This window comes from Eretmochelys imbricata, chromosome 7 (genome assembly GCF_965152235.1).
Source record: "Eretmochelys imbricata isolate rEreImb1 chromosome 7, rEreImb1.hap1, whole genome shotgun sequence".
Lineage (NCBI taxonomy): Eukaryota > Metazoa > Chordata > Testudines > Cheloniidae > Eretmochelys > Eretmochelys imbricata.
Window position 1 is genome coordinate 121,613,515 of NC_135578.1, and position 16,339 is coordinate 121,629,853.

Consider the following 16,339-nt stretch of genomic DNA (forward strand, 5'->3'; position numbering starts at 1 on the left):
TTATCCTTAATCCTGCTCTACCACTTCTTCCACTATATTTCTTTCCAGTCAGCATTGAACCAAGACTGCAGCATGGCATGCAGGGGTGCTTTGTCACAGAAGTTCTGTTTTTTGTACTAGATGTATAATCAAGATACTAACCATTCACCTAATCATTACAAGATACCATGGCACGTTTTGCAAATGTAATGGTGTTAATCCCAGCATACCCAGCATTTTTGCCAAATTCTAATCCAAGTATTTACATTCTGCCCCTAATTTCCCCACATCATTTCAGATGGATAAAATAGTCCCTTCAATTCCAGTTCTGAACTGTTGGGCAATGTTACTGTGTACTATTAAAGAACTTCTGCATTCCACCTCAGAGGAAGCGGCATCAATTCCTGTATATCGTATGTAATATACTGCAAGCAGGCAAGATGGAACTAAGCCTCACTGAAAGTAAATGAGACTTGTGTCCTAAATCAATTGTCTCTCCAATATCCAGGGGCCAACACAGCTATAACACTGCAAACCTACCAATTAGGTGCTTTTGAAAATTCCACCCAGAGTCAGTAAATGGCTTTAGTATCTCTGCTTCAGAAAGGGTTACAAAATTACTATGCCTAATAGAAACCTTAGCATTTGTCTCACTGATTCAGACACTGCACAGTCTGCACATAACGGGTTCCCAGGGTCTTCAAAGGCCCTGAAGTAGGACGTTCATTTTCTAAATACACTTCTACTGCTATCACTTTCCAGTTTCCAACAGTTCTAAACACTTCACAGGGAAGATATAAAGCAATTTTTTTATTAATACAAATTTATCCAAGTTTTACGGGGAAACAAAGACCATTTAATGCTTTGGTTCCCCATTTTCTAAAATCTTTGAGACTGGAGTCCACAGTAGGAAGATTTTTGTTTGAAGGCATTACACTGTATTATGTATGTCAAAGTCTCCATTCCCTGTAATTTTGTTCCTGCAAGTGTATCTGCTTTGTTACAGGCCAATGAACACAGGTGAGTTTTGGCTGTGATTTGTTAACTCAGGGAACACAGCCTTGAAATCTTGATTAGCAATCACTTACCACACATGCCTCCTATCAGCCCAAAGCTATGTGGCAACAGAATTGAGATAAAGCAGCAAAGAGCAAGACCACACAAAACTTGCCTCTTACCTCCCCCATTCTAAAAGCACTCAAAATTTATTTTTGGTATTGCATTTTTCAAGCTTCAGCATGCTGACGTTTGTTAAGGAGGGTCTCGGCTTCAATCATTCCATTAGATGAAAGCTGCCCACAGTGTTTTCAAGTGTAGAGAATGATGGGAAGGAAAATAGTTTTGGACTTCTATGGTGACTTGCATTCATCCTTGTGAGGCAGGCACGTCTTTTCATTTCACAGATGGAGAAAATAGTCACCAGAGGTCAAAGGACTTTCCTCAAGACCCAGAGAGAGTCTATGGCAGAGCTAGGAATATAATCCAGAACTCCTGATTCCTAGTCTCATGGCCTAACCACTAGATTACACACTGCCAGTAAGAGCAAGGACAGGTTAACTTAAGTTTTTTTGTTTTTCTGAAGAGACACAAGCATAGGAGATGCAAAAAAATTCCAGATGAGACTGACGGGAAAGGGATCAAGATCTTGGGCTGATGAAGAGGAGCAAAAATAAGAAATTAAGAAAATAAGTTAAGAGGTTACTGTATTTTTGACACTGCAATTTGAAACAGACTGAGGTGAAATGCTAAGTGCTGGCAAATGGAACGCAATCACGGGTGACGAAACATCTGCAAAGGCTATTTTATCTAAACTTCAGATCACAAGAGACTTAAGATTCAAAAACAGTCAAAATGACAATAGAGAGTTAGTTTGAAGACAGCACTATATAAATTCAGCCCTCCTCCGAAGCGTTAACTGTTTGGAAAGCAGTCTGCAGACTGGCAAATGAGTCACCCAGTAATGAAAGGTTTCAGAGTGGTAGCCATGTTAGTCTGTATGAGCAAAAACAACAAGGAGTCCTTGTGGCACCTTAGAGACTAACAAATTTATTTGGGCATAAGCTTTTATGGGCTAAAACCCACTTCATCAGATGCACGGAGTGAAAAATACACTCCGTGCATCTGATGAAGTGGGTTTTAGCCCACGGAAGCTTATGCCCAAATAAATTTGTTGGTCTACAAGGTGCCACAAGGACTCCTTGTTGTTTTTGCTAGTAATGAAAGGAACTCATCATATAGATGGAGACATGTGTCATGATCCTTGGCTCACATTCAGGCACAAAGACACGTATGAGTATTCAAAAAGTACTAGATGCCTTCTAAACACATAGTAAGACATGGTCCCTGCCCTAAAGAGGTTACAATCTAAAACAGTTTTGTCTAAGGTTATTATCGTTAAACATTTAGCAGCCTGTTACACGACAAGATCCTAGGTTTTGCCAGATTGGCTCAGATCTGAGATCCATCTAGTTCAGTATCTTGTCTTGGACAGTGACTGGTCCCAGATACTTCCGAGGAAGGTGGAAGAACCCTGCAGTAGCAGACTTGGTATAGTCTGTCCACAGTCTCAACCTGATCTATGAGACTAGACCTCTTGGAACACTGGGTGGTTCCAGACAACTGGAACAAAGCTAATGTTGTCCCAGTACTACTGGAACAACTTACTAGGGGTTGTGATGGATTCTTCATCACCGGCAATTTTCAACATCAAGACTGGATGTTTTTTCTAAGAGAAATGTTGTAGTTCAAACAGGAATTAATTCAGGGAAGTCCTATGACTAGGGGCCTACCAAATTCATGGCTGTGAAAAATGCATCATGGACTACGAAATCTGGTCTCCCACCATGAAATCTGGTCTTTTGTGTGCTTTTACCCTGTACTATACCAATTTCACAGGTGAGACTAGAGTTTCTCAAATTGGGGGTCCTGACCAAAAAGGGAGTTGCAGGGGGTCAGAAGGTTATTTTAGGGTGGATCGTGATATTGCCACCCTTACCTCTGTGCTGCTGCCTTCGGAGCTGGGTGGCCGGATAGTGGTGGCGGCTGGCTGAGGGCCCAGCTCTGCAGGCAGCAGGTCAGAAGTAAGGGCGGCAATACCATACGAGGCCATTCTTACTTGTGCGCTGCTGCTGGCGGCGGCTCTGCCTTCAGAGCTGGGCTCCCAGCCAGCAGCTGCCGCTCTCCAACTGCCCAGCTCTGAAGGCAGAGCCACCGCCTGCAGCAGCGCAGAAGTAAGGGTAGCAGTACCGCAACCCCGGTACAATCACCTTGCGACCCCCTCAACTCCTGTTTGGGTCTGGACACCTACATTTACAACCCTGTGAAATTTCAGATTTAAATAGATAAAATCATGAAATTTACTATTTTTAAAATTCTAAGACTGTGAAATGGACCAAAATGGACAGTGAATTTGGTAGGGCCCTACCTATGACCCGTGACATACAGGAGTTTAGCCTAGATGATCACAGTGGTCCCTTCTGGCCTTCTAATCTATTAATCTTAGAGAATGGATTAAGCCCTGAAGCATGAGGTTTAATATTCCTTCCAAAATGCGTTAGTATTAATCATAAGCACTGGATATTCATGATATCCATATAAGTGTCCAATCCCTTTTTGAATCTTGATAAATTCTTGGCCTCATCATCTTCTTGTGACAATCTTCACAGCCTAATTATGCATTGTGTAAAAAACGTATTTTATTAGTTTTGCATTTTCCACATTCTAATTTCACAAAATGTCTTGTGTTATGAGGCAGAGAGAAGTTCTTGATGTACCTTTTTATACCTTCAGCATTTTATATTTGTCTTCTAATACCTTCTTATTTGTCTCTGTCGCGGGGTACGTACACCCCAGTCACAGGATGGCAGGTTGCGTGCGATAAAGGGTTACGGCTCAAGTGGCTAGTGTAGATACTGCTGTTTTAGCCCATAAAGCATGGCAGTGCGGCCTAGCAGCCAGAGTCCTTGGGGCTGCCCTTGCTCTCAGGGCAGCATGGTCTAATGGCCAGAGTCCTTGAGCAGTGCCCACACGCTGCGACAGGTGTGGGGCAGGGTACGGGGATCCGGGCCCACCATTCTCAACTGGGTCCTGACCCAGGGCCCTAAGAAACCAGTAGTCCACGGTTCAGCTCAATTTCCTATTTTAACACTTGTGTTCCCTGGGTTGCTTCCTACCTCTGTTTCCTGCTCCGAGTTCTCCTACAGGTGTCAGCCTTCTGGCCCACTCTCATCCCTCAGGGTCAGTGGGGATTCTGCCGTTGATCCAACTGGCTTGGCTTCCATGGTCCATAGCGCCAGCAACAACCTGGCAGGAGCCCACAGCATACATCCATTCTCCTCCTCAACCAGCCCAAACTAAGCTGGGCCACTCCCTTTTATATCCTGTCTCCAGGCTAAGCATGCCCATCAGGAGTTGGGGGACATGGCCTCTTCATCTCACAGTGTGTGGTTAACCGCAGCCGGATCAGTGCGGGGGAGGTACACCCAGTCACAGTCTCCTTTCTAAAATAAACAATCCCAGTCTTCTCAATCTCTCTTCACACCAGTTTTCTATATCCTTGATTATTCGTCACCGTTCTCTGAACCCCACCTAATTTTGTGAGAGAGAGTACCTTAATAAAGACATGATAATGTTCTTCATACCATTCCTTATTCATCTTAACATCTTGTTTGCTTTCTTGACTGCAGCTGCACATCGAGCAGAAGTTTTCATTGAGCTGTCTACAATGACTCCCAGGTCCCTTTCATGCACGGATACCGTTAATGTAGAACTCTGAGGGGTATGAATAGTTAAATGTATTCCTCCGAAGTTCATTACTCCGCATTTATGAACACTGAACTTCGCTTGCCATTCTGTTACCTATTCACCTAGCTTGTTTAGATCTGTCCAAGTTCACCACAGTCCTGTCTGGTTCCAACTGCCCTAAATAGCTTTCTCATTTGCACCTTTTGCTACCTTGCTACTCACCCTTTCCGGATCAATAACATAATTAGACAACACTGGATCTAGTATGAAACCGTGATGCGCCCCACTATTAAACTTTTACCATGATTAAATTTGATTATTATTATTTAATCCTACTCTGTTTTCTGCCCAATATAAATTTAAACACGAAAAGGATAATAATCTTACATTTACTATATGTAATGCCTCGTATCACAGAGGATACCAAAATGTTTCTGAGTAAATTGAAATACAATTACATATACAAGAAACACCTCAACTACCACTGAAACACAGCTACCACTCACATTAAATGTGACCCGCGTTTAAGAATGCCAAGCAATACTAAACAACAGACACTCAGACACCATTGTTACAAACAATATAAGGGATTAGAGATGGATGTTTAGGAAGAGAAGAATTTTGAGAAGAATAAAATTTGGGAGGATATTTTAGGTAGGCATGCCATATAAAAATCCTTTGATGGAATCTGGCCAGAATAATACATATATCCAGCAGCAGCACTATGCCGAGCTATTGGTTCAGAAGAGACTCAGAGAGAAGAATGCCACCTACTGGATGATGTTGAGATTCAAGCCCTGACCTGGCCTGACCTTGATTGGCTTGTGAGGTCTGACAGGATCAAAGAACAAGGTGCTATGGCTGACAGCCATAGTTAGCTATAACCAGCCCTGAATTTTCTGGGTTGTATTTTTAAATAAGTTGTTTTTGTTTTTAATCAATCAATTTTTAATTGTAGTGGATTCTCAGACAGATAATTATGATTCCGAGTTAAAAGCAGCCCCAATTACTCTAAAAAAAAAAAACAACAACAACCACCACCACCACCATCAAGGACTTACCCAGGATACATTTTACTTTTTCAAACCAGATTTTACATTTGCTGTATAGAAATAAATTTACGCCTCAGCTCAGATAGCTTGGAGAAAATCATGTAATACTGTACATGGTTCTGAGTTCACAGCCATGTATGAAACAAGAGTTTGAATTGATGGGAAAACATGCTACACACAGGTGGACAGCCAGTTGAATTATGGTGCAACTATCACAGTACATGGAGTCCTTAATCCAACCTGCAGAGTCACTTAGAGGTTCCCAGTCTGAGCAAGGACAGAATGTACTTTGATCCCCACTGTCTCCTGCCAAAGCTGCAGAAATCAGTGAGCCAAAACCAACAGTCTCAAAAGATATTGTGGCAGAGGTGTAATATGCCCTATGGTTATATACAGCAGATTTCATTCTGAAGGATCTCAATGCACTTTTAAAAATATAGGAATAACTTCACTCTCTGAATAAAAGTGGCTAGGCCAACAAAGGTCTTTTGGAGTCTAAGGCTACGTCTACTCTAGCATTTCTGTCAATGTAACTTATGTTGTTCATGGGGTGTGACAAAACACTCCCGAGTGACATAAGTTACACCAACAGAAGGGCCAGTGTGGACAGTGCTATGTCAGTAGGAGACGCTCTCCCACTGATATAGCTACCGCCACTCATTGGGGCTGACTTAATTATGTCAAAGGGAGAGCTCTCTCCCATCAACATAGAGCGGCTACACAGGAGATGTTACAGAGGCAAAGCTGCATCAGTACAGCTGTGCCACTGTAAGGTCTCTAGTGTAGACATGGCCCAAAAAGAAGGACCTGTACCCTGACCACACCCATTGGTGGATTATGGAGCTTTTTCCTTGCTCTGATGTTTCAGGCACAGGCCTCTATGTGAGGCAGGATACCAGCTCAAACCCCAGGTGCTAAATGCAGCCTCAGCTCAGGTGAAATGTGGCAGCTGTTTAACAGCATACACCCATGTTATACAAAAGTTTAGAACATTAAATAGAAATGCTGTACTATGATAATGCTTGACGTAGCTTCAACTGCAGAGCTGAGTTTTGCACTTAAAGCAGGGATTCAGCCTCCTTCTTATGTATAAAGAATAGAAAGTATCATCCCCAAAATTAGAACACTGATATTGAACTTGGCGTGAGACATTTTACAAGTAAACCCATTACACTGAGAAGACTTGTAAAATGTGTCCTTTAAGCTCTCTCAGACTTTTTTTGTCTCAAATGATCTTAAGACTGGAACAACACAGGCTCTTCAAACTTTTCATATTAGTTATCTCATTGAAATCTGTGCATAAGCTACATTTGACAGAATATAGTTGTAATTAAGCTAAGAAATCCATACATGCTAGGCATGGAAATGTACAGAAAAGGCATCCAAACTACTTTTATTCTGCCCTATACTGACATGATACAACACCACAGAATTATGATTAATGCATTTTAGAGTTTATGGTTCCAGATTTGATAAAACGGATTTTTAAAGATATTTATTTTTCACTCCCCCTCGCTTTATGGTGTCACTTCAGAGCAGAGTTAAAGAATCCAAACCATCTTAACTGTTTGATTTCCTTTTCAGTTTAACCTTAACTCTGAATTTCTTGATTTGTAGTGGTTGTTTTTTTGGATAACTGCAATATTTTAACCCTTAATTTACTAATACATACCCTCAAGATTAATTCCAGTTTACTGGATACAAGGAAAGGTCAAGGAGGCAGAGAGTGGTTAAGCAAACTGAAGTCCAGATAGTATAGAGCAATAAAATAAGAGTAACTATAGGAAATTTTTTGGTAAAGACTATAAGCAGCATGGACTATTTTTAATCTGAAAAGCAGAATCATCTGCAACAGAGCATGCTCTTGGGAACTTTTGTTCAGTGCAGGCTCAACAATAAGAGCTCAACCTACTGAATTACACAACACATTCCCTGCAATAATACCTCACCATTCTTTAGTCTCCCAGTGCCAGTACCGCCCATCCTAGCTTTACGCAATGTTACTTATAAGATCTGAAGGAATCACAAATATAAGGTGGCATGGATGCAGGTGTACATGAATAAAATTTTGTTATAAGCTTATTTTCAATATTTCACATTTCTGATTACAATTCGTAGTAGGCGGTGCAATAACACTAGGTGTTTGAGATGCAGAGGTAACCTAATATCTAAAATAAGCAATGTAAGCCAATTTTATACAAACAAAAACTTTACAAAGGAAACTTATAAAATATCTTCTTGCCTCTATCTGGTCACCACAGGAAATACACATTACCAAGAACAGTGTGCCTTCACTCATGAAATACATAAATTTTTTAAAGCACCCCATCCACTCTCCTGCTGTCTTCCTCCCCCGAGCCCCACTTCTCATATCCACCAAGGTCTATTTTGCTGTTGTATTGATTTGAAAGATTAGACGTACAAATTGCATACACAAGTAGTCTAGGAACAAACTTGCTTGTATTACTGTTGCCATGTCTTCCCTCACCAATTCCTTCTTGTTTGAGACACACTGAGAGGCAGTGACTAACAAAAAGAAAAGGAGTACTAGTGGCACCTTAGAGACTAACCAATTTATTTGACCATAAGCTTTCGTGAGCTACAGCTCACTTCATCGGATGCATATACTCCTTTTCTTTTTGCGAATACAGACTAACACGGCTGCTACTCTGAAACCAGTGACTAACAAGTATCTTTTACTCACTTTACAGCAGCTACTGCATCTTTGTTTGTATATAAGGGAACATAGAGGTCCACAGTTTTCTAGAAATAATTCCTCCCTCTGAATGGCCCACCGCTAAGATATGCCATTTGCACAAAGTTGAAAATTTTATTTACATTAGCTCCCAAAGGAAGTGGTAGAAGCACCAACACTTGGATCAGTAAAAACCAGACCGAAGACACAGTCGAGAGTACACAATAGGGTACAATCTTGCACTAGTCCGCACAGGAAAGGACATAAGATTTAACAGATCTACAATTTCCATGGTCACAGATAGGCTGCATCTGAAAATATTTAGAAGATTCTGGACATTCAGCACTCCAAAACAGCAGCCTTCCTGCCACTCAGCAAAACAAGATTTTCAATCACCTTGGTAAATATACACAATCAGGAGGAGATCATAAATTTTGTGGTCAATTCTCCCATCAGTGGGTCAACACTGGGTGTCCCGAACAATATGTTTTGAGATGGGCGCATCTCTGGGTGAGAGTCCATGATCTGGGTTACATGGAAGGTCAGAATACAGGATAATAATTACCTCTCCTGGATTCAACCCTAATAATCTGTTGAATTTATTTCCAGGGTTGCGGGGTTGGCTGGTTGGCTTTTTTCTACCCGGGGTCCTTCATACACCACACACTAAGAACCGGCGGGGCTGACGTGGGGCAATGGAAGAGAACATGACAACACAGAGGCAAAAAGATTCAACAAAACATGGGAAGGGAAGAAGGGAGGGCTTAGACCCTCCCCCTGGGGAGCTCAGAATAAGAGGAGAAATCTTCACTGCGGGCAGGGCAGCGCGTTAAGAAAATCAACAGCACACAGACGAAGGTGAAAGCAGGAAGCCGCTTAGGCCCCTTTCCCAGGTATGAGGGGGGTACACAGGCATGGGGGGGAGTGGAGCCGGCTGGGCCAGGCCCCAAAGTAACCCACCCCCCCCCGGGAGCTGCAGCCCCCCTTCGCACCCCTGAGGGGTCCCCCGAGGGCAGCTCCCCTCCTCGGACACCGGGCCCCCAAGCCTGTCGCCCCCCACAGGCCTACCGCTGCCCCCTCAGCCCCTACCTGGGCGGGCTCCACGCTGGCCGGCAGCCCCTCGGGCAGGACCTGGAAGAGCAGCAGGGCCATGGCGCCGAGGAGCCTCCTCTCCATCCCCCCCCCCCACCCCCCGCCTACCTAACCCTACCGCGCCCGGCCCGGGACGGGAGCAGAGGGGTGCCCCGGCTGCCGCCCCGCCCACCTGGCGTTCCCATTGGGCCGCCCCACGCCCCGCTCTGCCTGTCATTGGCTCATGTCATCCGCGCGTGACACCCCCCCCCAGGGGTTGAGCTAATCCCGTGCGCCGCCATCTTGAGTGCGGCCCGGGAAGAACTTTTTTTTTTCCGTTTTGGCCGCCATCTTGAGTGAGGCGGAAGCACATGGAAGGGGCTGCTGCGGAAAGGGAAGCTCGGCGCCTGACATTTAAAGGGCCGGCGGTGGGAGGTGGATGATGGCCCAGGGCCCTCTCCACCAGCACGGCCGTCTGGCCTGTGCCCACCCCACCCCACCCCGTCCCGGCCCTTCCCTTCCCTTCCTCCCCCAACTTGTCCCCAACTTTGTAAGGAGAGAGATCACTTTAGATAAGCTATTACCAGCAGGAGAGTGGGGTGGGGGGAGAGAAAACCTTTTGTAGTGGTGAACACCCTTTTTTTCATGGTTTGTATGTATAAGAACATCTTCTGTATTTTCCACAGTATGCATCCGATGAAGTGAGCTGTAGCTCATGAAAGCTTATGCTCAAATAAATTGGTTAGTCTCTAAGGTGCCACAAGTCCTCCTTTTCTTTTTGTCCCCAACTGTGTCCCTGTCACCCTGACCCTGTCACCCCCTCCTTTTCCCCCCGATTGTGTCCTCATCACCCCCAGCTCCCCGCCTGTGTCCCTGTCACAGCTCTCCCTTCCCATCCTCCACACCTGTGTCCCCATCACCCTTAACTGTTACACCCTGACCCTCCCCCAACCACGTCCCCATCACAGCCTGAGCCCCCGACCACATCCCTGTCATGCCCCAACTCTCCCTCCTGACCATGTTCCTGTCACTCCCAGACCCTGCCTCGACTGATCATGTCATGGATTGAGAACTGGTTAAAAGACAGGGAACAAAGGGCAGGAATAAATGGTAAATTTTCAGAATGAAGAGGGGTAACTAGTGGTGTTCCCCAAGGGTCAGTCCTGGGACCAATCCTATTCAACTTATTCATAAATGATCTGGAGAAAGGGGTAAACAGTGAGGTGGCAAAGTTTGCAGATGATACTAAACTGCTCAGGATAGTTAAGACCAAAGCAGACTGTGAAGAACTTCAAAAAGATCTCACAAAACTAAGTGATTGGGCAACAAAATGGCAAATGAAATTTAAGGTGGATAAATGTAAAGTAATGCACATTGGAAAAAATAACCCCAACTATACATACAAAATCATGGGGGCTAAATTAGCTACAACTAATGAAGAAAGAGATCTTGGAGTCATTGTGGATAGTTCTCTGAAGACATCCATGCAGTGTGCAGTGGCCATCAAAAAAGCAAACGGGATGTTAGGAATCATTAAAAAAGGGATTGAGAATAAGACGGAGAATATCTTATTGCCCTTATATAAATCCATGGTACGCCTACATCTTGAATACTGTGTACAGATGTGGTCCCCTCATCTCAAAAAAGATATACTGACATTAGAAAAGGGCAACTAAAATGATTAGGGGTTTGGAACGGGTCCCATATGAGGAGAGATTAAAGAGGCTAGGACTTTTCAGTTTGGAAAAGAGGAGACTAAGAGGGGATATAATAGAGGACTATAAAGTCATGAGTGGTGTGGAGAAAGTGAATAAGGAAAAGTTATTTACTTGTTCCCATAACATAAGAACTAGGGGCCACCAAATGAAATTAACGGGCCGCAGGTTTAAAACAAATAAAAGGAAGTTCTTCTTCGCTCAGCACACAGTCAATGTGTGGAACTCCTTGCCTGAAGAGGTTGTGAAGGCTAGGACTATAACAGGGTTTAAAAGAGAACTGGATAAATTCATGGAGGCTAAGTCCATTAATGGCTATTAGCCAGGATGGGTAAGGAATGGTGTCCCTAGCCTCTGTTTGTCAGAGGGTGGAGATGGATGGCAGGAGAGAAATCACTGATCATTACCTGTTAAGTTCACTCCCTCTGGGGCACCTGGCATTGGCCACTGTCGGTAGACAGGATACTGGGCTAAATGGACCTTTGGTCTGACCCAGTACGGCCATTCTTATGTCCTTATGTTCCTGTCACACCCTGACCCTCCCTCCTCTGCTACCATGTCCCCATCATGCCCCAACCGTATCCCCTGTATGAAACAACTTCATCCTTCTCCCCACCCAGTATGATTGGTACCATCATCCACTGCCTCAGGAAGTGAACTAGACACCCTGACAGGTCTGGTCCGGGCTCTGGCCTCATCTATGACAGTCAAGACAGACCCAGAACGGCTGATGGCTCCAGTGCAGGTGCCCCTGCTGCTATCACCCCAGAGAAGGACACGGGAGGGCCATGGTGAGGGAACAGGTCGGGAAGCTTCACAGTGCATGGGCCACAGGAGGCTCCATGTGGGGTGGGCCTAGGACCCCAAATTGCCTTGATTCCTTCCTGTCCAGAGAACATTCTGCTTGTGCCCACTAAAGGAGCTGAGGACCCGCAAGCCTGAGAATCCCACCCCAGCAGTCCCCCTCCTGAACAGGGTCAGGGGAGGGAGAGAATGTGGGTGTGGGAAGGGGAGCAGCATGACAAGCGAGCGGACACATTCCCACTGTTAAGGTGTAAGGTTGCTCCTGCCGTGTTAGCTCTGCCATACTGCACATGCTGCATTTTCAGTGCCCAATATTAAATAACCAATAATGCTGTGGCAACGCTAAAGGAAAGAGGAATAGAAAATGTCGCTTGGCAGAGCTTAGCTTAGGGAAGGTCCTGGCTTTTTGATGTGCAGAAAATCCTACCTGTCCCTTTGCACTAATGCGGGGGGAATTTTTTGCATGTAATTCCCATTTGATTTGATTTTTCTTTTCAAGATACAACGCTGTCATGTTTCACGTTTTTGGCCATCAGTTCGCTCAGGACTTGTGCTCACAATTGCTCAGTAAAAACATATCCTTGCTTTGCAAATAAATAAATAAATAAACCCTCTGTCCCTCCCAAGGCAGCAGTGTTTGCTCAGCTTATCGCTAACCCCCTCCCCCAGCAAAACAAACAGCATGTGTTCCTCTTGAGGCGGGTACAGAGTATGCCAGGACTCAGCGTGACAGGGTATGTGCTGAAGCAACATTCCTGGAGGAGTGAAAATGGTGGTGGCAGCATCGGCTGGTGCCTGCCTCTGTGTCTTTTGCCTTCTTTATTCCAGTTTGCTTTCCGGCCCCTCTGCCTTGGGCCTGCTTTTCACTTCTTTCTGAGAAAAGTCTGAGGTGGAGGACTCAGACTCTGGGCATCTGATTGACTTTCTGCACCCAGAGTATGAGATCCCTGAGAGACCCACCTTTTTCTGAACAGTGGTGCCTGCCTGTCATTTAGAGGAGGTTGAAAGGGAATCCTCAGACTTCTCAAGGAAGATATTTGGGGGTATCATTCATGGTGCCCTGATAACTGGTCCAATATGAAGTCCATCCATGGTGCTGGTCACTTGTCTGAGGCAACTACTTGGAGAAGATGGCTGCACTCTCATTGCCAGCTGCTGCACCTCTTGCTGCTACTAAGCTCACTTTCTCTTGCAAGCTTTTAGTTCTGTGGCCAACTCCACCAGCAGAGCCTTGTGCATCAGCCTTGTTTGTGTGGTCCTTCTTCACAAAGACATACCACTGAAGCTACTGGACAGGCAATCCACCTGGAGACATGGCTAAAGGCCGGGCAACCTAAAGCTGGCTTGTTTATGCTGTTACCAGCTTTGCCCATTAATATGGGGTATGCTCATTTATTAGGGTTACTCTTCGGGGGGGCAGGGGGCTGTATTTCTATTGATGTACTGCTGATGTCACTTGTGTTCTCATACAGAGCTCTACTTCTCCCTGCTGCAAGTTCCCTCCCAGTGGAGCTATCCTGCAGACCTAGGTTCCCCAGGGCTGGGTTCTTCCAGCCCCAGCCTCAGACAAGAACACACACATTAACAGAGGGTGTCTGAGAGGAGCGGGTTACTTAGCACTCCCAAGCTGACCCCTTATATATCCCCGGACTCAGTAAGCTGGGTCAAGCAGCACTTCCAAGCTGCCACCCTCATATGTCCCAGGTTCAGCCTGTGTCTATCCCCACTTTTCATGTTACAATTGTTCTGGTAGTAACCCACCCGATGAGCAAACCCCACAGGATTTTTGGGCGTTGCAGGATCTTTTAGCTTAGGTACAAGGAGCATTGCTGCAGAGTGAATGAGGAAACCAAAAAACACCCACGGGGTGGGGGAGGAGGGTGGGAGGGAGAGAGAGAGAGAGAGGGAAGCAACCAGCTTAATCATGAAAGTTATTTATTGCCAGGTAATAACCATACGGGAGCCAAACAAACAAAACAGTTATAATATGAAATCTAACTTAAACTTGATCATAAAAGTCAGATTTAGAAAACTATAACTGATCACACAATTCAGGGTCAGAAGGCTATACCTAAAGAGAGAGAGGGAGAGCTGGGTTCTCACCACACCAGGAAGCTTGAATCGATTGGGGGTCCCAGGTGATGGTGGTCCCCCTAAGAGCGTCATGGCTGCAGCATGGGAATTGAACTAGAAAATTGTTGTCCCCATCTCTATCAAAGGGGATTTATCAGCCTTAGACACCAACAGTGTTTGAATGTTAAGTCCATCCAGCCGCTGCAGTCATGTCAACAACAAAACTGAAGCACACAGAGTTCCCGTAGCAGGGAGGAGTCCCTTCAAGAAGCTAATGACCTCAATGGCGACGTAGGCTGGGCATGTTTGCTTTGAATAGCAGCGGCACGTTGTGTTACAAGAATTGTCTTGTTAACAACAAGGCACGAGGCACCTTGGCTCCAAGCAGGCACGGCTGGTGCGCACACCGCCGAGCCGAGGCAGGGTGCGTTTGCCACGGGCTCAGCACAATTCCAGACTTCAGGTGAAATTGCTCTTGTGCAACTTGACAAAAAAAACTGCCGGCAGGGAGAGGAAAGAGAAGCAATTCTCCTCTTCTTGGGCCTCTTCCCTCCCCAGGGGAAACTGGCCCTTATTTCACTGGGGATTAGAAATATCTGAGATGCCAAATTATCTCCATTATTACTAACAGCAGACCGGCAACCAGGAACCTCCTCCCCAGACTCAAAGCCATCGTCCGGCTGACTGGCTGTGACCTGTTTGTTATTTCCGAGTGCCCAAGGGGCGCGCTAAGGCCCTGCCCAGCAATGAGACATGGTCCCAGCCCCCAAGAGCTTATGATCTGAAACCCTTATCCTGCAGTCAGGTCCACGCAGGTGTGCTGAAGACAAGGGGGCCCCGCCTGAGCCCAAGGATCCAGAACCAGCTGCAGGATCAGGGCCTAAATTCAGACCTGAAAGCGAGGCTCATAATTAAAAAAAAGGGATGGAGGGAGGGGGAGAGAGGGATGAGATAAGGGGAACCATGAGCAGACCATGTGGTTTATCAATAAGACACTCAATTAGGGCTTTTAACAATTGTTCACTGGCCTCTCCTAGGGGAGACATCGAGGGAGGTGTTTGGGGTGAATGGGTTTTGGGAGGGTGCCTCAAGCAGGGGGCAAAGACCACAGATGGCACCAGGGTAGCATGGGTGAAGGGGGAGGGGAAAGGAGGAAAAGGAGACCAGGGCGGAGATATAGAGGCCAAATGGCCTGAAGGCCTTCAGAACAGGCCAGGACACTTGGGCTCACTGCCTAGGACAATGGGGAGCCAAGTGGAGCTGGGCACACAAAAGGATGGGAGGCAGTTGATTAGGGACACAGCGACTAGGATAGACTGGAAGGGGCAGGCCAGCCGGGGAGATCAGAGTAACCAAGCCAGAAGGGAACGGGTGAGCAATTTTGCCAACAGGAGGGAAGGCACCGTTCAATTGGCCATGGGGCTCAGTGCTGGTCTTGAAATGTTCAGAGCAAGCAGAAGGTCAATCTCAGGAGTTCAGCCTTTTCGTATTCACACTGATCTCCAGCACACATGCCTGCCTGCTGCTCATCTCCTCCCAGCAACAGCAAGGTCATTGTACAGCCACAACCTGCTGTGAATCGAGGATGGAAGCTACTGCTCCACAGGGTGGTCACAACTTTCATCTCCCGTTAGGCCGGGGGGCATTGCGAACAGCCCGGCCACACTTCCTGGCCACAGCCTGGACTGCTCTTTGCCAGGCAAGGCCGAAGGGTGTGCTGCTATCACGCCCTTTCCTGGCCAGGTGGCCACTCGGCTACAGCTCAACTCACACAGCCTTGGACATTAGAACCTGCTCCCCTCGGGCCAGGACAGCAGGGTTATTATCCCAGGCTCTCTAATTGCCACCGGCAGCGTTCCGCAGGCAAGGGCAGAAGAGAGGCCGGCCAGCGTCTCACCTGGAGGATGGCACCTCTAACGGCCGCCAGCATGCCAGGCCACGCTTGTGTGGCGGAGACGCAGTCGGCAGGGAACTACTTGCTAAGTGTGCGTATCCCCCTGACAGATTTAAGTCCTCACCCTTGCACAGCAATAACCAAATTATCGGGCAGTTGTCATGGCAGATTGTCCTGACACCCTCTCAAGCTACCCCTTCCCCAATACACCACCCCAGCCACACGTCCTCACCCCACTAATAGAGACGCACATTCCTTCCCTCCCCCACCCCGTGACGCACGCACATACCCCCCCACACACTTATGAGAAAGC

The 16,339-nt window shown here is 46.2% G+C and overlaps 1 protein-coding gene across 1 annotated transcript in view; it reads right to left on the reverse strand.

Annotated features, from left to right (window-relative positions):
* Positions 1 to 9,701, reverse strand: part of WBP1L (WW domain binding protein 1 like) — an 83,554-nt gene extending 73,853 nt beyond the window's left edge. Inside the window, exon 1 of the mRNA XM_077823259.1 lies at positions 9,559 to 9,701. Within this exon, the coding sequence (XP_077679385.1) occupies positions 9,559 to 9,645 (87 nt within the window). The 5' untranslated portion in view covers positions 9,646 to 9,701. The remainder of the gene's footprint in view (positions 1 to 9,558) is intronic.
* Positions 9,702 to 16,339: the final 6,638 nt, after the last annotated feature.